Here is a 22,986-nt window from a genome sequence, read left to right as displayed (position 1 = left end):
CGGGGGAAGCGAGCGCATCGGAAGGTCCCCGCACATCCTGGCGGCCGGGACTCCCGCGGGTGGCGCGCGGATAGTCCCCTTTCGAGCCGAGGTAACCCGGGCTCGGCTCGGGGCGGCGCCCCAGCCCCGCGGTGCCCGCCCCCTCGCGCCTCCCGAGGCGCCCCGGCCCCGCCCCCGGCCCCGCCCCGCCTCGAGCGGCCGTCAGGTCCCCGCGCCGCGGCGCCGGCGAGCAGACAGGTGGAAGCGAGCGGAGCGGCGAGCCGCGCTCCGTGCTGCGCTCCGGGCCCCACCATGGGCAACTGCGCGGGTCGCACGGATTTCGAGTGGGTCTACACCGACCAGCCGCACACGCAGCGGCGCAAAGAGATGCTCGGTGAGCGCAGCTCGGCCCCTGCCGCGGGGTGGGGACAGCCCCGCGTGGCGGTCAGACGGCGCGGGCCAGCGGAGCCCCGGGTGCCCGGCGCGCACTCCTCCGCCCCTGCTTCGGGGAGGGTGGGAGCGCCACCTCTCCTCCTCCTCCAGGGGTCCCTGCCCCGGGTCCCCGACAGTCCCCCTGCCCGGGTCTGAAACTCCCCTGCGTGTCTGCCTCCGTCCTGGGGTCCAGGATCCGAGGACCCGAGCCCGGATCCGCGTGCCTGGGAAGCGCGTCTCGACTGTTGCGTGCCGGTTGTGGGACGCAAGCCACTCGCCGGAGGGTGGGGGGGGGGGGTACACCGAACGTGAACTTGGGGCGCGGCGACGTGGTGGGGCAGGGGTCCGCCCCCGGGGACCCTCCGTGTGCGGGATGCGCCGTCCTGCCCGCGAAGGCAGACCTCCTGGGTCCGCAGAGGCCGCTGAGCTCAGGGAGTTTAGGGCCGACTGAGCGCCTCGAAGGAAGCAAATGTGCAACAAGAGAGACACTTTTTTTTTAAACAGAGCTTATACCGAAGAACCCCATTTGCCCGTTCTGTCCTGTATTTTATAGCTTAACGCACGGTGGCCGCCCTTCGCTGTCATTCAGGGTCCTGCGAAGTCGTTTTTACCAGCGTAGTCGCCGTCATTCCAGCCGGTGACTCCTTCTAGACCTGGGGTGCTCAGCCCTTCCCTGGGGATTGCAGGTTCAAGGGCCCGCCCCTGCCCAACAGCTTTCACTGCGTGCCACCAAGTCACGGCCACGGCACCAGGCCGGAGTCCAGCAGGGTGGACTTGCTCCCCTCCCTCCCAAGAAATGTCCAGGTCCCGGTTTCCCACGCCCTCGCCTACAGCTGGGGTTGGCAAACCTTTTAATCAGACCGACCGACCACGTGACACATACTAGTTCACTGTGTTTCATTTGCAGTTTTTGGATGATTGTTTCCAACGTTTGATTGGACATTTTAATTTCTTCTGTTTTTCTCTTGGGATGGTCGTCCGCTTGTTGATTGTTGGAGTTCTTTGTATGGGAGGCTTTTAACTCTTTGTCCTACATGTTGCGCATATTTTTCTCCTTCACAATTTGTCTTTTGCTATCAAGGCAGCTTTTTTTTTTTTTAATGCGTTCAAATGGATTGGCTTTTTTTTTTTTTTCTTTCGAGTTTTCCCTTTGGTGTCTTCCTGCCCCGCTCCAAGACTGTGGAAATATCCATCTTACTATGTTTAAAGCTCTCAGACACCGGGTGTTGCTGAGTGGTTAGTGCATGGCTGTACTCTGTTGTGGCTGGGGGTTCATGGGCTCGAGACCCCTGGGTGGGTTTGTGACTTTCGTGGTTTTCTGCTGTGAGGCGAACAATAACCCAGCACTGTTGTGGTCTTACGTGTGGCGGAATCCTCTCCACCACCTGTGAACTGCTTGGGGGCGCTCAGGGGGGTCTTGGTGACTATCTGGTCCTGTGTCTCCCTAGAGGGCAAGTGTTTTGGCTGTTCCCACCGCAGGGCTGAGGCAGGGCTCCATTTCCTTCCCTTTCCCTGGCTGTCCCCTGCCTTGCCCTTATAAGAGCACCTGGCCCCAGGTGGAGAAGGCTGGGAGACATATCCTGGCCCACAGAGCTGCCTGGAGGGGTCCAGACACTCTGGGCTGCAGACTCACTTTCTGAATCTGCAAAATGGGCACAGCCATCTTGCCTGGCATAGAGGGTGTGATGTTAAAAGGAGCCCTTGGAAGTTAAAAGGTGCCCAGTGTGGTACCCAGCACTCCAGGACACGAGAGAGAGAGAGAGAGAGAGAGAGAGAGAGAGAGAGAGAAGCCACCGCCCTGGAACCATTAGAGGAAGCTTCCTGGACAAGGTGGCCAGGAAGGCTGGAAGACTTGAAGAGAGGAGGTGATTTGGGCCAGTGCGGGGACAGCAGCAGGTCTCGGGCTGACTCCCCGGGAAGCTTTGCTCATTCCCAGTTTGCACTGGGTGCTGTGGATTCTTCTGTACCGTTTCCTCCAGATGCTGTCTGGTTTTGAACCCATGAACTTGGAAGGTGCCATTTTCCCTCAATCCCAGGCGTGTGATCCTGCCCTGCCTAGATGTCCTTCCTTCCTGCTCCGCCCCTCCTTGCTCTTTGGTTCTTTATTTTGTTTTACTGAAGTACAATATTATGTTAGTAAGTTTCAGGTGTGCAACATAGTGATTGAACCTTTGTATGCAGTGTGGAATCACCACCTCAGTAAACCTAGTTACCATTGGTCACCACACAAAATTGCTACAATTTTGTCCACCACAGTTTCCGTGGTGTACATTACATCCCCATCACTTATTTACTTTATAACTGGAAGTTTGCACTTCTTAATTCCCTTCAGAGGTTCCCCCATGTCCCTCCCCCTCTGGCAACCACCAATCTGTATGTATCAATCTGGGTCTTGTTTTGTCTTTTAGATTCCACCTATAAGTGGAATCACGTGGTATTTGTCTTTGTCTAACTGATTTATTTCACTTAGCCTAATACCCTCTGGAGCCATTCATTCGTTGCAAACGTGTCGCAAAATTCCATTCTTTTTTTTTTTTTAATGTTTATTTATTTTTGAGAGAGAGGGGAGAGAGAGAGAAAAAGAGAGAGAGAGAGCTGGTGCACAAGCCTGGAAGGGGGAGAGAGACAGAGGGAGACACAATCTGTTTTATTTATTTATTTTTTAATGTGTATTTATTTTTGAGAGAGAGAGAGACAGCGACAGCGCTTGAGTGGGGGAGGAGCAGGGAGAGAGGGAGAGAGAGAATCCCAAGCAGGCTCTGCACTGTTAGCACAGAGCCTGACCTGGGGCTCAAACTCATGAACCGTGAGATCATGACCTGAGCCAAAGTCAGTCTTAACTGACTGAGCCACCCAGGCACCCCAAAGTTTCATTCTTTTATGTGGCTGAGTAGTTTTGGATTATATATATAACACATTCTATTCATCCATTCATCTGTTGACGGACATATTGTTTCCATATATTTTCTTTTTTTTTTTTTCCAGTGCAAACACGTGGTTTTATTAACGCACTGGGATAGGATCCATGGGCAGAAAGAGCTGCTTTCCATGTCTTGGCGATTGTAAATAATGCTGTGATGAACAGGGGAGCGCATATATCTTTTCGAATTAGTGTTTTCATTTTCTCTGGATGAATACTGAGGTGTGGATTTGCTGGATCATATGGTATTTCTAGTTTTAATATTTTGAGGACTTTCCATGCTGTTTCCCACGGTGGCTGCACCAGTTGGTGTCTCCACCGACACTGCGCGAGGGCCCCCTTTGCTCTACATGGTCGCCAACCCCTGTTGTTTCTTGTGTTGTTGATTTCAGCCATTCCCACAAGGCATTTCATTGTAGTTTTTATATTTATTTCCCTGCCGATGAGTGATGTTGGGCATCTTTTCATGTGTCTGTGGGCCATCGGGATGTCTTCTTTGGAGAAATGTCTATTCAAGTGCTCTGCCCATTTTTTTTTTTAATTTTTTTTAAACATTTTTTATTTATTTTTGAGACAGAGAGAGACAGAGCATGAACGGGGGAGGGGCAGAGAGAGAGGGAGACACAGAATCGGAAGCAGGCTCCAGGCTCCCAGCTGTCAGCCCAGAGCCCGACGCGGGGCTCGAACTCACGGACCGCGAGATCGTGACCTGAGCCGAAGTTGGACACTTAACCGACTGAGCCACCCAGGCGCCCCAACCTCGCCCATTTTTAATCAAATTTTTGTTTGCTATTGAGTTGTATCAGTTCCTTACATACTTTGGATATTAACCCCTTATTGGATATGTGACTTGTAAACATCTTCCGTTCCGCAGGATGCCTTTTTATGTTGTTGATGGTTTCCTCCACTGTGCAGAAGCTTTTTAGTTTGATGCAATCCCACCTGTTTGATTTTTACTTATCTTGCCTTTACTTACTGCTGGTGTGAAATCCAAAAAAATCATCGCCAAGACTGATGTCAGGGAGCTTACTGCGTATATTTTTTTCTAGCAGCTTTTGGACAGCTGGTCTTGCATTCAAGTCTGTAATCCATTTTGAGTTTATTTTTGTGCATCGTGTAAGAAAGTGGTCCGGTTTCATTCTTTTGCCTGTGGCTGTCCAGTTTCCCCGGCACCATTAACTGAAGAGACCTTCTTTTCCCCACTGCATAGACTTGCCTCCTTTGTCATAAGTTAATTGACCGTATGCGTGTGGGTTTATTTCTGGGCTCTCTATTCTGTTCCATTGATCCTGTGTGTCTATTTTTATGCTAATTTATACTGTTTTGATTACCACAGCTTTGTTAGTGTGGTTTGAAATCCAGGAGTGTCATACTTCGTTTTTTTTTCTTCATTTGTTAATGTTTTTATTTATTTTTGAGAGAGAGAGAGAGAGTGAGTGTGTGCGCAAGTTGGGGAGGGGCAGAGAGAGAGGGAGACACAGATTCTGAAGCAGGCTCCGGGCTCTGAGCTGTCAGCACAGAGCCTGACGTGGGGCTCGAACCCACAAACCATGAGATCATGACCTGAGCCGAAGTCGGACCCCCAACCGATGGAGCCACCCAGGTGCCCAGGAGCGTGATACTTCTAATTTTGTTCTTTTTTTCCTCAAGATTGCTCTGGCTATTCAGGGTCTTTTGTTCTTCCATAGGAATTTTTTTTTCTGTGTGCTTTCTCATTTTTATTATTTAGTAATATAAGTTATTGTCCGGTTGGCTAACATACAGCGTATACAGCGTGCTCTTGGCTCAGTGGTAGATGCCCATAATTCATTGCTTCCTCACAACACCCAGTGCTCATCCCAACAGGTGCCCTCCTCAGTGCCCATCACCCTCTCTCCCACCCCCCATCAACGCTCAGTTTGTTCTCTGTATTTAAGAGTCTCTTATGGTTTGCCTCCCTCCCTCTCTCTGTTTCCGTCCCCCACCCCATGGTCTTCTGTTAAGTTTCTCAAGATCCACATATGAGTGAAAACATATGACATCTGTCTTCTCTGCCTGACTGATTTCACTCAGCATAACACCCCCCCGGTTCCATCCACGTTCCTGCAAATGGCAGGATTTCATTCTTGCTCATTGCCAAGTAGTATTCCACGGTATATGTAATCCGTAGACATTTTAGAATGGTTTGTTCTAGTTCTGTGAAAAATGCCCCTGGAGTTTAGTGAGGGCTCTTGCTCCATTCCATTTCCTGCAGGATGCCCGGCCCCCGCCCGGCTGCCCTCCTGGACTTTGGCCTCCGCTGGGGACGGCATTCCTCTGGGATTTCCCTCCGAGGCTCCAACCCATCAGGTCCTTATCTCTCTGGGGAAGGTTGCAGGGCTCTAGATTTCATCCTCAGCCCTCACCCGTTAGCCATGTAAACCCTGGGCAGGTCAACCAACAGAGGAGCGAGTTGAGCCTTGGTGAGGTTAAAAGGGGTTGTTATTCCTTCCAGAGTTGCTGGGCAGATCAAATGAGGTGGCGTTAAGTGCTTACTTAGCCCAGCACTCAGTAACGGGTGGCTGCGATGATCTTTGCTCCTCTGGCAGACAGGTGAGTTCTCCCCAGGGACAGGGAATGCCTTTGCATCTCTGCTCTCTGCCATCCGTGCTATTCCCAGCCAGAGAGAAATTCCGTGTGAAGCTGCTGGTGTCTCTCTCTATAGAAGAGACAGCAGAGCCGGGCTCAGAGAAGGCAGGTCACTTGCATAGGACCGCACAGATCACAGGTTGCAGGGGCCAGACTGGTGTTCCAGTCACGTCCTGCTTGGCCATGTGTTCCGGCCCCACCTGGCCGCTGCGGCTCATGCCAAGCCCCGGGGGTGTGGGGGTGGGGTGGGGTGGGCAGCGGACGCTCAGAAAGATCCTAATCGGGGAGGGAGTCAGAACCCAGGAAGCCCTTGGTTCGGAGCTAACCACAGTGCCCTTGGGGCAGCGCCAAAGTCTGTCTCCAGCTCCTGCCTAGATGGGGACATGCTCCTCAGGGCACAGCATCCTAAGAAAACGGGGGTCCCACGCAGCCCCCTAAGAGCCATGCCTCCCGGGGCCACGCCTGAGGCTCCCTGTATTGTGAGGGCGGATCCGAGCCAGCAGGACTGTGACCCGCCGCCGCAGACCGGAGGCCAAGCCAGGCGTGGCAGGAGAATCAGAAGCTGGCTTTGGGTTTGTCTTTAAAAACAAATAGCTTTGTGATTTCTTTTTTCTTATGAAAACAGGGCACACACATGGTAAAACAAAACACACACAAAAATTCAAATAATCAAAGGAAAACAAAAGAAGAAACAAGGAAGTAAGACTCTTGGCAATTGTTGGATTATTTGCTTAGGCAAGAAACCCTTGCCGGGGCTTTCTCAGTGGCAAGTGGTGATTCCAGAACAGAGCTGGCTGAGGCTGGGGATGGGGGGGGAGTTTGTGACCTCTCCTCACCCAACCACAGAGACGCTGCAGGGGTGGGGGGCAGGCAGGCCACAAGGCCCTTCTCTCCATGCCCCTCGTCCCTGCCTCGGTCACCATATGGGCCTTCTCCTCTGCCAGGTGGGCCGCAGGCAGCACCCGGGTTGGGTCCCCCCAGCTCTGAGATCCCACAGAAGAAAGAGAGCTGCCCCCCTCTCCTCCTGCCCTGAGTAGCTGCCTGGCCTGGAGCCAGGTAATCTCTGGCCGGAGGGAGCCTCGGGTCCGGGGGCTGGTCAGCGGGCAGGGGGCTGTGATAGGCAGGGGCCCCACAGTGTCGCGTCGCATCGTAAGAGCAGAGAGAAGGGGCTCTCCGAGGAAAGCAAGGGGTGCTGTGACCCTAAGTTGGGTGGGGAGGGAAGGAGGCATGCTGGGTATTTGGGTAGCACAGATGACAGGTGATCCCTAAGGGGTTACTCGGGGACCCTCTTTGACCCGATTACGTCCTCCCCTACTGAAATCCTCCAAAGGGTAAAATCTCACCTCTGCCCTGGCGCCTGGGGCGCCCCATCTCTGGCTCCTGCCCTTTCCCCTTGCTTTTTGCTCTCTAGCCACTTTGTGGGACGCACCCCATCCGCTCATCTCCCTCTTCATGGCTTTTGCAAATGCTGTTCCCTCTGCTTGAATTCTTGTCCCCTATTCTTTATGTACCGAACTCCTGTCTCCTGTGCGCGCATGTGCTGGTGTTCTCTGGAGGGGATAAAAAGCCCTGGTTTGCAAGCCGGGCATTTGGCAAATTTCTGGACATATTTCTCTCATGGCCAATGTCAAGCTACCAGCACGCGGTGCTGAGCACGCATGTGGGAAGGGTGGCTGCAGCACGGACCTCTCCTCTAAGCCCCCGTCTGTTGTCCTTGCCCCTCCTCCACCCCCTGGGGGCCGCTTGTACCCTGTCCTGGCCTGTCCTGTCTCTGCCTTCCTGACATTGACGCTCTCTACGCGTTAAGTCACTCGTGCAGTTACCCAGCCGGTCAGGGGTCAGGCAGACCTCTGACCCATGGCTGCACCAGCCGGGGCCTGTCTTCCACCCTCCTCTGTCCCCGGGGCCCGAGGAGAGCCACTGTCCCTGACAGACAACTCACGAACAGGTGCCAGCTCTCATTTCCAGCCTCCACACCGAGGCATGTGCCCCGGCCTCCTCCACCTCCCTAACTCCTTGCTCGTTAATTTGTACCAGCTTTTATGAGGTGCGATTTACATGTCGTAAATTCCTTCATTTGAAAGGCACAGGCCAGTGACTTTACTGAAGTTACATAATCCAGTTTTGGAGTATTTTCATTACCTGGAAGATGCCTTGTGAACAGGTGCAGTCACTCCCAGGTTCTTACATCCAGACTCTCCATCTTTCGGATTTCCGCCCTGATGTCATGCATGGGTGTGTACGTGTGTGTACGTGTGTGTGTGTGTGTGTGTGTGTGTGTGTGTGGTCCTTTTGGGACACACTATATACGTGCCCTGGAAGGGCAGTGTCCCACCCCTGCACAGCCTGGGAACCCCTCCCATCTCCAGGATCTGGGGCCTGGCTGCCAAAGACCTTCGGCAAATATTTGTCAATGGACAAAAAGCAGGTTTAGTGAGATGCAGGTGAGGAGGTGGGTCTGGTGGCTCCTGAAGGCACTTTGGGTCACTTTCCACATTATCTGCGCCGAACCGGGTCCCCACAGTGCCTCCCGCGCTGACCAGACAGGGTTAGACTTGCCTTCTGGCTCTGGAAGGGAAAAGGAGGTGGGGGTCACTGAGGGAAGGCCACTGAGCCAGGGCAGGGCCGCAAGGAAGCCGTTTAGGAAGGAGGGGATTATGAGGGCTTTAGGGGCCTTTGTGGGGAGGGTAGTCAAGTTACCGCGGGCGGCGACGTGAGGGAACGCGCTCTGGGCACCGGGGTGGGAAGCAGGTGGACAGCATGAGTTGCTGTGTGCCGTGGAATGTTCTAGACTTGGGAGCACTTAGGCGATGAGAGGCAGTGGCCAGGACCTCCCCTACGGCCGTGGAGGCTGTCACGCGGTGGGGTTTGGGCTCCTCAGGGAGGTGGTAGGAACATGTCGTCCCAGATGGTGCCAGGCCTGGCACGTGGAGGGGCACAGTGTCGGCAGGAAGAAGCCTCGCGTGCTCCTGGGGGCCCTGCCCGAGGCCAGCAGTCGGCAGGGGGCGGGAGGGGGAGCCCGGGCGGCCTTGGGACCTCCTCGGCTACCTCTGGAGGCTGAGGGCCCAGCAGCATTTCTCAGGAGAAGTTTCCATGGTGACGCCGCTCTGGGGGGCTGGTGTGGGGGCACTTTGGGTCCCGCGGGCCCATCCTCCCGCTCCGCTGTTTGGGTCCCGCGAACACGTCTGTCACGCGTGTAGATCCGTGCGATGCATGTAAACGAACAGTTCTGCTGGAGCCAGGCTTCCCCACACTGGGTGCCCTGGGCAACCCCTCCGCGCGCTCACAGCCCCAGCACGGTCAGAACCAGCACCTTCAAGGTGGACAGTGACAAGCTGGCCCAGAGAGGGACAGAGCCGGTCCCTGTGGGGTAGAGCCGGTCTCCCGAGCTGGGACCCAGGGTTTTCTCTGGGTGCTTTGCCCTGGCAACGACGTAGCCCGGTCCTGGGAAGAGGCTCCCCCCGGGGGTTGAGGCCCCTCAGAGCGCTCTTTCTGGCTCTCCGGTTGGCAGGGAGGGGACGGTGCTCTGGAAATTAGGCACGCTGTTTCACCTTGTGGGGGGACCCCTGCTTCCTCGTCTCTGCGGTGGCGGGATGGCCCCCTCCGGGGCAGGGTGGTGAAGGCCGGATCCCCGTGTGTCAGATTCCCCACGTGGTGTACCTGCCGATGTCCCAGCCCTCACCCGGGCCCCTGCGTGCATCCTGCGGGCCTGGCGGTGGGGGTCCCCAGGCCAAGTCTCGGCACTGTCACCCTCTTTCCCGGCCTGCCTACACCTCAGACCCTCCTTTCCGCATCAGGGCTGGGCAGTGGGACTTCTAACGACGGCTGTTGTTGGTGGCTGCTTGCCCAGTTGCCTTGGGCCGTGCCCGCCCTGGGCTGTTGCTAGAAGACATTTGCATGGGTCTGTGTTTCTCTGGTTCCAGGTGGCCGTCCAGGCGGGGCTCCAGGCTGCCTGTGGAGCAGAGAGCCCTCGAAGCATGCGGGGCCTAGTCCAGCTACTGTGGTCTCTGAGCTGGAGGCCTGAGTCGTCAGGGCCCCCCCCACCCCGACCCCCGCCGCCATCAGCTGGGGTCCCACCGTGGGGAAGGGCCTGGTCAGGCTGGGCCAGGCTTGGATGTCCAGCCAGGGCTGCGGCTCCTCGTGGGAGCTGCCAGGAGTGTGGGGTTCTCTGCCTCGTCTTTGGGCATCCCCCTCTCTTGGGGCCCAGAGAACATGGAGCCCAGGGCTGTGTCCTTCCCTGAGCCCCTGGAAGAGGCCCCCGCTTCTACAGGGCCAGCACCCCCTTGCCTGCTCCGTGAGCCCCGCCCCAGCATCTCCGTCCTCTCATTCTGCTGTCCGCAGGTGCTTTCCTCCTTCTCCTCTTACCCCCCAGCCAAACTTCCCTCCGTCCCCCATGCCCCCCATGCCCGCACTCATCCTGTCCCCCGCCACTGCCATCTGGCCCCTGGCTGTGCTGGAATGGCTCCTGCTGAGGCCGCCATGACCTTGCTAAGTGCACTGGGGGCACCTGTCTTGTCTTCCTGTTCATGGCCCCTCCTTGGCTAGACACCTCCAGCCCGTGGCTTCAGTTACCCCGCTCCATACGGTGCCCAGTGACCTCCACCTCTGGTCCTGAGTGGCCAGTGGTCCCCAGAGCATCTCCTCTGGAACCGGGAAGCTCTGGAATTGAAAAGTCAGGTATTTGAGGTTTCCTCGAGTGAGGCTTGAGTTTTCTCGTGATGGGAAGGTCCAGAGTAGCCCCGCTCCTAAGGTGGGGCCCAGCTCCCTGACTGTGGTCTCTGAGCCCTGCTGGTGCCTCGCCCCACATACACTTTCAGCCAAGGCCCCTGGGCTCTGCCTTCTCCTTGATGGCTGCTGGGCCCCTCCTCCCCGCACCGTGTCCAGGAAGCGCCTCCCGGCAGGGAGTGGAGGTGATCTGGGGCTCACGTGCTTGGCCCCTTGTAGGCATCGCCCCTGCCCTGCCTGGAGTCCAGCTGGGACATCGGTCCCACTTTCCAGGCTTCCAGCAGGATGGCCGGACCCCGTGGCCCTCCCGGCCCGGGAGCGCTGGGCTCGTTCTCGTAGGTCAAAGCAAGCTGGGCCAGATCAGCCTCCAGGAGCAGCACCCGAGCCCCCATAGGTCAGAAGTAGGATGTTTTTATTCTCAGATCAGGAAACTGCATTTAATAGCAATAAGACAGCTCCCAGGGCCCGGAGCCGTCATCCCAGCCTCACTGCAGCCCCGGGAGGCAGGTAGGAGTGTCACTCCATTTCTCAGATGTGGGGACAAGGGTGGGGAGGTAGTGTGGCCGCCTGGGCTGGGGGCAGCCGAGGATCTGGGACACTGTCAGGTAAAGGAGAAGGGGCACCGGGCTCCCCGAAGGTGGGCTCGGCAGGGGTGGGTCCTCAAGGGTGCGCTCCTTTGCTCCCCACAGGTAGGACTCGCTGTCTTTGTTCGACAGGTGGGGCATCTGGCGCCCACTGTCCAAGGTCACAGCTGCCTCTGAGGAGCACGGGGCTGGCCTGTTTGCTGGCCTTGACCCCAGAGCTGGGGTCCTGGTTCCCAGTGTCCCACAGCTTGCCAGGCTGCTCACCTGGTGCAGGTGTGGCCTGCCCCCCCGTGCTGCCCACGCTTGGCCTCCTTCCAAGGGGAAGCATAGGAACTAACCCTGGAGAAGCTGCTGGCCTTCAGCTTTCTGGGTCAGCTCTCACGTGTGTCTTGGCAGGTGCCGGCCAGGCCGCTGGTTGCCCGGGGGGGAGGGCTGGTGCCCCGGGGGCTGCCCCTCGTAAAAGGGAGGCTGGCGGAGAGCCCTGTGACCTGTGACCTGGATGTCCCAAGCTGACCTCCAGCTGTGCAGAGGTTAGGGGGACTCTGTGGTGTCCCCGGCCCCGGGCTGTGGGTGAGCGTGTCGGCTGATGGCTGAGGTGGCCAGAACTTCCTGGCCGTCGTGAAGACCTTTCTTCTTTCTCGGGCTTCACCTCATTGTGGCTGCTGGATTCCCAGCTCCCAGTCCCCCCCACTCCCTCCACCAACATCCCCCCGCCCCCCAGCACTGGTCTTCCCAGGAAATACAGGCCTGTGTTCTGAAGTGTCGCCTGTCACTCTGACCCACTCTTGGGACAGGAGCAAGCTTGGATGAGGCCTGCCCCTTGTCCCCCCTTCTGCGTGGGGCCCCCACGGCAGTCCCCGCTCCCAGGCTCGGGTCCTTTGGTCTCTTGCCCACCTGGGGGCAGAACCTGGGCGAGCGCAGTGCTGGCTCGTCCCCCTCGGGCCCTCAGGGGCAGGACCGAGTGTGAGTGGCCCCGCGCCCAGCTCCAGACGTCAGGTCAGAGGAGGAGCAGACCCGGGTGGCTGGCCCAGCCGTGCGGCTTCCTCCTCCCTGGTCCCGGTGCTGGGTGAGTTTTCTTGGGTGAGATTTCCACAAACCGGGGGGCTTCGAACACCACACATGTTCTCTTACAGTTCTGGAGGTCACAAGTCTGACACGGGTCTCACCCAGCTGAAGTGAGGGTGTCCCAGGGCCGTGCTCTCCCTGGGGGAGAATCTGGTTCCAGGCCTTTCCAGCTTTGCAGGCACCTGCACCCGCCTCCTCCAGCACCACCTTCACACCATCAGGGGCCAGCGGAGCCCTTCTCGGCGCCCCCGGGACCCCCTCTCCTGCCTGCTCCCCGACGGGTAGGGCCCTGGGATGACCCTGGGCCACCGGAAGATCCAGGGTCATTCTCGTGTAGTAAGGTCCGTTCCTAGTAACCTGACTGCCCTGTTCGACCTTGCTTCTCTCTTGCTGTGGCGTCAAACCTACTCGCGGGTTATGGGATTGGGACGTGAGGGGCTGTGGGGGGCCGTCATTCTGTCCCCCCGCCCCCCCGTTGCCGGCGTCTCCCTCCATCTTGTGAAGGGGTTCTCCTGGCTTAAGGTGGCAGGGCTTTCGCACTGCCATCCCGAGAACTCCTCTGCCCACGTGCACCCCACGGGGCCTCTGGCCTTTGTGAGGCGGCCCAGTCACCTCCCTCAACGCAGGCGCAAGCTCAGCGGCCGTTAGGCAATGCGGGCCGGCCCCCGGGGTGAAGGCAGTCCCCCGTGTCCCATTTGCACAGCGGCAAGACTCTGTGGCCGTGTTTGGCGACCTGCTCCTTAAAGCTGGCCTCCCCGGTGCACCAGGCGGTCATCCCGACTGCAGGCTGGTCGGCGTGCCCGCCTTGGCCACTCAGCCGGAGCTGCCCCGTGCCTTATCTGTTAAGTCCTGCCGGTGACCCCGGCCGTGGTTCAGCCTCGGAGGCTTGCGGTCGAACCAGCCTGCCCAGAGCCAGGACTGTAGTTTCGTTTTTTTGTTTTTAATGTTCATATATTTTTGAGAGGCAGAGAGAGACAGCATGAGCGGGAGAGGGCAGAGTGAGAGAGAGGGGGACCCAGAATCCGAAGCGGGCCCCGGGCTCCGAGCTGTCGGCACAGAGCCCGATGCGGGGCTCGAACCCACCAGCCGTGAGATCATGACCGGAGCCGAAGTCGGACGCTCAACTGACCTAGCCGCCCAGGCGCCCTGAGCTGGGGTTGTTTTTCTTAACTTTTTCCTTATTGTGAAATACATGTAACGTACCGTTTGCCGCTGTAACCACGTTTAGATGCCTGATCTGGTGGCAACAGTTGTGTGCCGTTGCTGTTTCAGAAACCTTTTTGGGGCTCCCAACAGACCCGTCACCGCTCCCCCCCCCACCCTTGCGACCCCCTCCCCAGCCCCTGCTCACCCCTCCCTTCTGTCTCTATGAACTTGCCTGTTCTCAACGTTCGTGTCGGTACAGTCATAAACCACGCGGCCTCTGTTTCTGGCTTCTTTCCTCCACGTCGTGTCTTCAAGGCTCGTCCATGTTGTAACCTGTGTCAGCATTTCCTCCCTTTAAAAAAATTTGTTTTTGCAGCGCTGGTAGTTCACCCGGGAGTCCGTTTCAGGGAGCAGGATTAGGGAGTCGGCATTGTGAAACAGAGAAGGTGTTTCGGAATTTTTTTTTTTTAATTTTTTTTTTTAACGTTTATTTATTTTTGGGACAGAGGGAGACAGAGCATGAACGGGGGAGGGGCAGAGAGAGAGGGAGACACAGAATCGGAAACAGGCTCCAGGCTCTGAGCCATCAGCCCAGAGCCCGACGCGGGGCTCAAACTCACGGACCGCGAGATCGTGACATGGCTGAAGTCGGATGCTTAACCGACTGAGCCACCCAGGCGCCCCTTTCGGAATTTTTTAAATTGAGGCATAGTTACATATAACACGATACTAGGGTCAGGTGTACAACAGGAGGACTCGGTGTTTGTATATGTTGCAAAAAGATCGCCACAGTATATCTCCTTAACATGTGTCACCACGGGTGCTTACAGGCACTTTTGTCGTTAGGTTCCCGGATGGAAGAAGATCTACTTTCGAGGCGAGTTTCAAATCTACAACAGGGTGTTATCAACTATAGTCACCGTGGCGGCCACTGCACCCCCGGGACTCGGTTGTTCTTCGACTGGAAGTTTTGTTCCTTGCAATGGCTGAATGATATCCCACTGTGTGGCCAGCCCCCTTTTTGTTTAGCCGTTCATCTGTTGTTGGACACGTGGGTTGTTTTCCGCCTTTGGATGCTGTGACTAGTGTGCTGGACGTTGGTGTACAGGTCTCGTGTGTGTCCCTGATTTAAGTTCTTTGGGGTACCTATTGAGAAGTGAAATTGCTGGGGCACATGCTAAGTCTACATTTAGCTCTTTGAGGAACCGCCCAACTGTCTTCCACAGCGCCCGCGCCATTTTGCGTTCCCATCAGCAGTGCACGAACAAGGACTCCAGGTCGGCCACGTCCTCACTAACACTTGGTATTAGCTGTTTTTATTACAGCCATCCTAGCGGGTGTGTAGCGTGTCTCATTTGTGGCTCTGATTTGCATTTCCCTGATGGCTGACGTGGAGCATCTTTTCATGTGCTAATTGGCCAGGTGCACGTCTTGGGAGAAGTGTCTGTTCAGGTCACTTGCCCATTTCAAATTGGGTTGTCTGTCTTTGTTGTTGAGCTGTAGGAGATCTTTATATATTTTGGATATTAAACTGTCATCTGGAGCGAGCGTCTGAACCTGCTCATAATGCCGCTCTCTCCCACCCCCCGGGATGCTGGCGCCCTTGTGTTCCCGTTGAGTGGAGCTGAGGTTTGTCACCTGTCACTTGCCTTGCCTGCTTGTTCCCAAGTTCTGCTTTTATACTTGTGCTGTGACCACTGTCCTGGTGGTGTCCTTGGCCGAGCTTCAGGGAGAGGGGTCCCGGGATCAAAGGGCCCGGGTGGCTTTGTGAAGACTGGAGGCCTGAGGGCTGGCACTGTCCCAGAGGTGGTCCCTGAGTGCAGGGGGGTCGCAGCTGGTGTAAGTGCTGCCTGGGGGGAGACTCTGTTGATCTCTGGGCAGAGGTGGCCTGCTGTTCTAGGACTTGGGAACCCCAACGCCCCCCAGCATTTCCGGCAGATGAAGGCTGTTTGCGTTCGTGGAACCAGGACTGTTCTGTGGGGACAGATAGCCTGTGAGGCATGTCACACCCTTGCCATCACATGCTAGGACACCGAGGTCCAGAGAGGGTGGGAACACACCTCCGGCCACACAGCAACATCCAGACTAACCCCAAGATGGGCTTGTAGTGTGGCCCCTTGGGCAGGAGGAGGATTTTGAACCTGAGTCTCCCTTCTGACTGGGGCAGAATCCCTTTACCCATGTTGTTGTGTTTCTCTTTGCATACTCCCAGGGACAGGCGGCTCACCACCTATGAAGCAGACTGTTCCATCACTGGGTGGCTCTGACAGAAAGTTCTGTGGGCTGGGAGGAGGGTGGAGGGGCCTGGCCATGGGGGCCGCGGAAGGGGGGCTGAGCCGAGCTGTCACATCCTTCTGAGCACAAAAGGGAAGTGACTTCCTGGGTCAGTTAGCGGAAAGGGCTGGGCAGGATTTACCCTTCATCTGGCTGGTTCCAGTTGGGCCCCAGCCTCTGTTGTGGTCCTGGGGACGCTGTTCATGTGCCAGCCTGTGGTTGGTGAGCCCGAGGCTGCCCGGAGACTGGCACCGGCTGTCCTGAGCATGCCTGGGATAAACCCCTGTTGTCACTAGCCTCAGTTTCCATATCTGTGCTCTGCCTCTGAGGGCCTGTGTGCCCTGCCCTGGGAACCAGGGGACAGAGCAGACCTGAGGAGCACTTGTCACCCTGAGCATGTGACGACCGCTGGTGCTGTTCCTCCCCATCCCTGGACACAGCACCAGACTCCTTACCCCCCCCCCCCCCCCACCACAGAGCAGTCAGGGAGGCTTCTAGAAGGCATTCTCCCCCTTTCCCTCTCCTGCCCCCCACTCTTGTGCTGTCCCTGCTGAGTCTGGCTGCTTGTTGGCTGGAAGGCCCTCCCCTGCTTGGCCCACTCTCACTGTCATTGTCCTTTTCTTTCCTGTAGAACAAAATACAGAAAAGTACCAAAGTTTCTATAACAAACACCCCCCACCCCAAACGAATGCATTCGCCATTTTATCATGTTTCCTTCAGATCTTGTGTAAGAACCGCAACACTGGCGACAAAGCCAGGGCCCTCTGTGTCCCCTCCCCTGCGCCCTCCGAGGTTCTCGATGTGCCTGGGCGACACGTGCACCGCGTCCCTGGAGCCTCACGGAAGTCCCCCTCCCCCCCACATAGCCATGTGCCGCTTCCATTTCGGGCACTACGTTTCTGTGACCTGTGCTGACGCCTGCTCCTGGGCGGGCGGCAGAGACCCCCCACCCTGGGAAGTCCCGCGGGAGCCCCCAGCTGGAGGGGGAGGCAGGTCGGCTGCCTCCGCGGGCCCCCCCTGCCCCCGAAGGATCGATCCTAGGTCCCCAGACGCAGGGCCACGCCTTCGAGTGACCCCCGCCCCGCTCCCCCCCTCCCCCGTGGCTGCTGGAAGGAGGGAGGGAGGGAGGGAGGAAGGGCGGGGAAAGGGAAGCGGGGGAGGGGGAGGCCCGGCCGCGTGGCCACGCCCCCCTCACTTGTCTCCTCGGCCCTACCCGCAGCCAAGTACCCGGCCCTCAAGGCCCTGATGCGGCCCGACCCTCGCCTCAAGTGGACGGTGCTGGGGCTGGTGCTGGCGCAGCTGCTGGCCTGCTGGCTGGTGCGGGGCCTGGCGTGGCGCTGGCTGCTCTTCTGGGCCTACGCGTTCGGGGGCTGCGTGAACCACTCGCTGACGCTCGCCATCCACGACATCTCGCACAACGCCGCCTTCGGCACGGGCCGCGCCGCGCGCAACCGCTGGCTCGCCGTGTTCGCCAACCTGCCGGTGGGGGTGCCCTACGCCGCCTCCTTCAAGAAGTACCACGTGGACCACCACCGCTACCTGGGCGGCGACGGGCTGGACGTGGACGTGCCCACGCGCCTCGAGGGCTGGCTCTTCTGCACGCCGGCCCGCAAGCTGCTGTGGCTGGCGCTGCAGCCCCTGTTCTACTCGCTGCGGCCGCTGTGCGTGCACCCCAAGGCCGTGACCCGCATGGAGGTGCTCAACGCGCTGGTGCAGCTGGCCGCCGACGCCGCCATCTTCGCCCTCTGGGGGCTCAAGCCCGTGGTCTACCTGCTGGCCAGCACGCTGCTGGGCCTGGGCCTGCACCCCATCTCGGGCCACTTCGTGGCCGAGCACTACATGTTCCTCAAGGGCCACGAGACCTACTCCTACTACGGGCCCCTCAACTGGATCACCTTCAACGTGGGCTACCACGTGGAGCACCACGACTTCCCCAGCATCCCGGGCTGCAACCTGCCCCTGGTAGGGGCGCCCCGGGAGGGGGGGCGGGGCTTGGGGGCGCTTGCGGGGGGGGGGGGGGCGGGCCCCGGGGCGGCGGGAGGGGCCGCACCGTACAGGCGAGGGCCCGCTGGCTGCGGAGTGAGGGGGTGATTTCAGGGAGGGCAGGGGCTCGAGGGGCATTTCACCGTTTAGCGAAACGGTTCCCGGGCTGTATGTCCTGGGGCGGGCCACTCGCCCTCTCTGTGCCTCGGGGGGTCGGGGGGGGGGGTGCAGCACAGCCACCTGCGTGTGACACACCTCCCGTTCCTGGCCCCTGCCTCCCTTGTCCCTGCTCGTTTCTTGTCACTGCCCTGTGGGCCTCCAGGGCGCCCTGGTGGCAGAGAGGATGGGGTGGGCCTTGCCCTTTGTGACCCGAGTGGCTCGGCCTGAGCTGCTTTCTCCGCCTTGGGAGCCCCCCTGGGGGGAATTTCGGGAGGAGGGAGGAGGGAGGGAAAGAAGGAGGGGGAGGGGAAGGAGCGCCCCTCTGGCGCTGGGGGGCTAGAAAGAGACCTGAGGCGCAGGGTGGCTAGAGGAGGCATCCATCGGTGGGGAGGAAGTCGGAGTGTTTGAGCCTGTGCGCGTGCCTGCGTGTGCAGATGTTTGCGCGTGTGGCTGAGCATGCCGACACAAGGACGCGTGTGTGTGTGTGCATGCGGTGAAGTGGGAGCACTCGTCGGGGCGCGCGGGTGTTTGTGCCCTGGCCGCGTGACTCTGGACTCCCGACGGCCCGAGTGCCCGGCCCCGGAGGTGGGGGGGGGGGGGTGCAGCCCCAGCCCCGCCCTCCCTCACCCCCCTCCTCTCCTGCCGCTGCGGCCGAGGTCCGGCTGTGTGCCAGGCACCAGGGCAGCATCTCCCTCCGGCCTCGCCACAAGCCCGTGCAGCGAGGACCCCCGTTCCCCATTATCCGCATTTCACACACGAGGCACAGGCTCAGACAAGGGGGGGGGGGTCCCTGCCCCACGAAGTAGCAGAGCCAGAATCTGGACCCAAGGTGTTCGCGGAAGCACGTGTGGTCGGCTCGCTGCGAGCCTTTACTTCTCCCACTGCTCACGCCCCGTGCGGGCCACCTGGTCTCTCGAGCCGGGTCGTCAGCTATAAAGTGGGCCTTGAGCGCGGGCGCGAAGGGCATCCCCTGAAGTTGGCGGGCGGTGGAGCGGCGGTGTGCCCATGCGGCCGAGTGCTTCCTGGAGGAGGCGGGCTGAGGGTGTGGGTGCCGAGGGGGCAGGAGGCTAGAGGGAGCGGTGTGCGCCATTTGGGAAATGGGGACTAGTGAGGCTGGGAGGAAGGCAGGTGATGGACGGGGGCCTGGTGGGAGCCGAGGCCAGAGGGTGTGGGGGACGGGAGAGGGCACGGGATGCTGGGCGCGAGGAGTGTGGGCACGACGGTGGCTCAGCCGAACTCGCGCCAGGCTTCGTCTCAGAACCCCACAGGCGCTTGAGGGAACGAAAGCTGGGCCACCTGGGGTCCCAGGGGCAGAAACTTGGCATGAGCTCCGCCAAGGGGAGGCCGCGTTTTTAAGCGCTCACCCCCACTTAGGGCAGGGGGCTCGGCCAGCGGCCCCTTCGCCTCAGGCAGCACTCTGGCTGAGCTAGACGTGGGTACCCTGGGCAGTGACGGTGTGTGTGTGTGTGCACGCGCACGTGTGTGCATGTGTGTGGCAGAGAGGCGTGCCCCAGGCTGCGACCTCTGACCCTGCCCGCCCCCTCTGCAGGTGCGGAAGATCGCACCCGAGTACTACGACCACCTACCGCAGCACCACTCGTGGGTGAAGGTGCTCTGGGACTTCGTGCTGGAGGACTCCCTGGGGCCCTACGCCAGGGTGAAGCGGGTGTGCAAGCTGGCGGAGGAGCGTCTGTGAGCCCGGGGCGGAGGACCCAGCGGAACCCGGGGGCCTGCTGCCCCGCCCTGCCCCCCCCCCCCCCCCCGCTGCAGAGCGGGTTGTCACTGCCCACCCCACCCCCAGCCCAGTGCCCAGAGCTGCTTTCGCTGCATTTGGTTCCCGCACTGACCGCGGTCTTGTCCCCCAGAACCCAGGACTGCATCCGGCCATAGCAGGCACACATGCAGCCTGGAGAAGCTTGGTCCGCACCTGCACTGTCGACCCAGGCCAGGCCCTCCTTTCCTGGGCCTCGGGGACGGAGGCCTGGCCCTGCCCTGGGTGCTCTGTGCCGCCTCCACCGAGCTGACGTCCCTGGTGTTCCCGTGCCCTAAACTCAGTTCGGTGTTTTGTTTTCACATCCACAGACCGTGCTTCCCAGGGGCGGCGTGGTTCCAGCCCAGCCTCAGACTGAGGCCCCCCCCTGCCCCCCCCCAGCCGGACGCTGCAGGCCTCAGGCCTGTGGATCTCCTTCCAGGCCGGCCCCGGCTGCACCCCGCCTGCTCTCCGGCCTTGGGGACTGCGGCCGCTTCACGCTGTGTGCTTAGCACCCCTGCGGTCCTGCCTTTGTGAGTGGCCCCCTGCACATCCTGGGGCTTGGGGGGTCCACGTGGCCCTGAAGCCCCTCGTTAGCGGCCTTCCCTCCTCTCCAGCCCGGCTGAGTGTGGACACTGCCCCCCTGAGCTGTGCTCCCGCCCCACCTCGATGCTCTGCCGTGAGGGAAGCCCTCCCTGACCCTAGAGGTTTTAGCCCAGACAGGGTGGAGTCTGTCTCCCGGACCGACTCCCCAAGGACTGGAGATCTTCATAAACAGGTGCCGCAGGCCAGATGCACGGAGGGGAGACATGTGACTGGGCAGACAGGTGGCTGCCCGAGTGAGCCACGGCCCCGAGAGAAGCAGGCTGGTGTCCCTGGTGGTGGCCCTGTCTTTACTGGTGGGGGCACGGCCCTTGGCCCTTGGGGGCTGCAAGGGGTGGGGTCCTGGTCTCCCAGAGGCAGGCAGGCAGCAGGAGGGGTGCCTAAAGCTGGGGAGGCTGAGGACCCCCCCCCCCTCCCGCCGCCGTGGGCACCGCTGGGCCCTGTGAGCTGGCCCAGGAGAGAGAGGGAGGAGGGCTGTCAGGAAGGCACGTGGCAGCTCCCAGGGCCCGAGACCTGGCCGGTGCTGCGCAAGGACTTCCTGCCCGGGACTGGGAGTGGCCTCATGTGGTGCCAGGCACCCCTGTGTCCGAGAACGGTCTGATACCGGGATGGCCCTGGGAAGAGGCCCGGGCCCCGGGGCTGTTGTGTGAGGCAGCGCAGCTTGGCGGGAGTACTTTGAGCCCGGACGGGGGGGCCCGGCCCCTCCCTGTGCAAACAGGCTGGCCCGAGCCAGGTGAGCGCAGCCCCTCCCGCCGCCGGCCTGGGGACTCCTCGGGGCCTGCCAGCCCACCTGTCGGCAGAGCTGTCCCGAGGAGGAGACTGTCACCACCTGCCAGCTCCCCGCCAGACCCCAGATGACAGGATCAGTGGGCCTGGAATCTGTCGCCCTGGGTTACAACCAGAACCACTGCCGGCCCTGGGGGCTGCTCACCTCCCGACAGAACTACCCGCGGCTCCTGTCTGCTCGGTTGTTGGGAGCACTCGAGGAGATGGGGGTGGGGGGGGGTGGTCCAGAGCCCGGCTAGAAAACAGCAGTCCCCTGTCATCAGCCGGACGGCGGGCCCCGCCTCCTCCCCTCCCACGAGGCCCCCGCAGGATGGCTGGGCACATTGCCGTGCCTGTGGTGGCCGTGAGATGGTCCAGGATTCCAAGGCCTGGCCACTGGCCGGGGCCCTGCTCCCGGCACGGGGTCAGACCGTCTCTGGCTCGGAAGGGGAACGTGTGCCGTGTGAGAAGCGCTGGCATATGCCTCGGGCGGGCGGGCGTGCGGGCCAGGGCGGTGGTCCTTCCTGGAGGATGCGGCCTGCCTCACTCTCCTACTGCCTCCGGGAGCCCAAGCTGCCACTCCCGGCCCTGCGGTCAGGACGCACGTGGAGTCTGAGGTTGCAGTGTGGACGGCACTCAGGGCCCACCCCTGGGGGAGACCATCGCGGGCCGGCTGGAAGCGCGCGAGCTGCCCCGGCTCCCGCCTTCCCCGTCTGCATTCAGCCTGGCTACCGGCCGAGGCCCTGCTGGCCCCTCTGCTCCCCCGGGGGACGGCGTCCTCAGCCAGGAGCGGCCGGAGCCGGCGTGGGAGAGTGAGCCGGAGCCAGGGGTGTGGACAGTAAGCGTTTATTAGCACGTGGACACAGACACCGCGGTGCGTGGACAGACTTCAACCACCACGACGCTGGGGACCGCTCGCCGCTGACCGCATCACCTAGGAGAAAACTCGGAAACCATCTAATGAAGCGTGTGATCTGGGGAGTCCTCTATAAACCAAGGAAATGTACACTTAAATAGGCAAATATAAAATACAAAAAAGGCGAGTAGACCGGTGCTGTGTCAGGTAGAATCTAAAAAAATCCAGAAATTGGAACTTGTTTCCTCATTTTGATACTCTATCACGCGTTAACACTCGTAACTGGAGCACCTCCCAGCGTCGGTGAGCGCTCGTGGGCGCTGGAGGCCTGGGGCCGGCGGCTGGGCTCCTCGCTGTGTCCCCGCCGGCGGGTGGCTTGGGCTCTCTGTCGGCGGCGGTGGCAGCGGGGGCCGAGGGCACTATGAGGTGCTGATCCCACTCAGCTCCTGCCTGATGGCTGAGGGACGGGACAGGACAGGCTCAGGCACAGCAGGGACGAGCCCTGATTCTCGGCAGGCCCTGTCCCCCACACCCGCCCCCGCCCAGAGGTCCTTTCTGGCGTCTGCCCTGCTCTCCTGAGAGCCTCACCCAGGCTCCCAGAGGTCGCGAGGCACAGGCTAGAGGTCAAGCGGGGCAGCAGACTCTATGCAGACTTTGGGGTGACAGCAAAGCACCCCCTCCAGGTAGAGGATGAGCTGAGGTAGGGGTGGGGGGGCTTCACCTGCCTATTGCCTCGGGGCTGGCGAAGGGCCTGTGGACACCAGGAGCCCCGGGCAGTTCTGGGCACGGTGGGCACCGGATTCTGCCTGGAGGCCCCGGGGCCCCGCTTCTGGCAGTGGCAGCAGAAAGGGCCTGGCCTTGAGCGGTGGGGGGGGAGGGGGAATGGCTCCTGCTCCCGCCTTCCCTGCAGGGCTGCCTCCTGTCCCCACCACTCCTGGTTCTCCCCGATTTGGGCCTTTCCCTGGACAGACCCCACTGGGCCTGGAGCCAAAGGCCAGGAGAAAGAGCTGAGTGCTGGGCCCTTCTCAAGTGACAAGGGATGCCTCTTGGAGCACCCGCGCTGCCCGCCATTTCCTGCGGGCCTTGGCCGCAGGTGGAGGCCCACCCACGAGGCAGCTCCCACCTGTGGCTGCACCGA

At 60.2% G+C, this 22,986-nt stretch overlaps 2 protein-coding genes across 5 annotated transcripts in view; one reads left to right on the top strand and one right to left on the bottom strand.

Moving 5' to 3' along the window:
• Positions 1–206: 206 nt before the first annotated feature.
• On the top strand, positions 207–22,032 carry DEGS2 (delta 4-desaturase, sphingolipid 2). Its single transcript, XM_047864570.1, has 3 exons — positions 207–373; positions 16,952–17,694; positions 19,424–22,032. Exons 1-3 carry the CDS (start codon positions 292–294, stop codon positions 19,568–19,570), a joined length of 972 nt encoding a protein of 323 aa, XP_047720526.1. The 5' UTR covers positions 207–291; the 3' UTR covers positions 19,571–22,032.
• EVL (Enah/Vasp-like) overlaps positions 21,823–22,986 on the bottom strand; it is a 152,259-nt gene continuing 151,095 nt past the window's right edge. For all 4 annotated transcript variants that reach the window (XM_047864569.1, XM_047864566.1, XM_047864567.1 and 1 more), the window contains one exon: positions 21,823–22,305. In XM_047864569.1, the coding sequence (XP_047720525.1) occupies positions 22,268–22,305 (38 nt within the window). In that variant the 3' untranslated portion in view covers positions 21,823–22,267. The remainder of the gene's footprint in view (positions 22,306–22,986) is intronic.

The sequence above is a fragment of the Prionailurus viverrinus genome, chromosome B3, assembly GCF_022837055.1.
Source record: "Prionailurus viverrinus isolate Anna chromosome B3, UM_Priviv_1.0, whole genome shotgun sequence".
NCBI lineage: Eukaryota > Metazoa > Chordata > Mammalia > Carnivora > Felidae > Prionailurus > Prionailurus viverrinus.
The sequence above is the reverse complement of the archived record's forward strand: the minus strand, read 5'-3'. Positions and strand labels throughout refer to the sequence as shown.

What these genes read in the sequence shown, in the direction of transcription:
- DEGS2 (XM_047864570.1), top strand. Translation starts at nt 292, where the DNA reads ATGGGCAACTGCGCGGGTCGCACGGATTTCGAGTGGGTCTACACCGAC. An exon ending in GCGGCGCAAAGAGATGCTCG is followed by an intron (nt 374 to 16,951) that starts GTGAGCGCAGCT and finishes CCCTACCCGCAG; the next exon opens with CCAAGTACCCGGCCCTCAAG. An exon ending in CGGGCTGCAACCTGCCCCTG is followed by an intron (nt 17,695 to 19,423) that starts GTAGGGGCGCCC and finishes CCCCCTCTGCAG; the next exon opens with GTGCGGAAGATCGCACCCGA.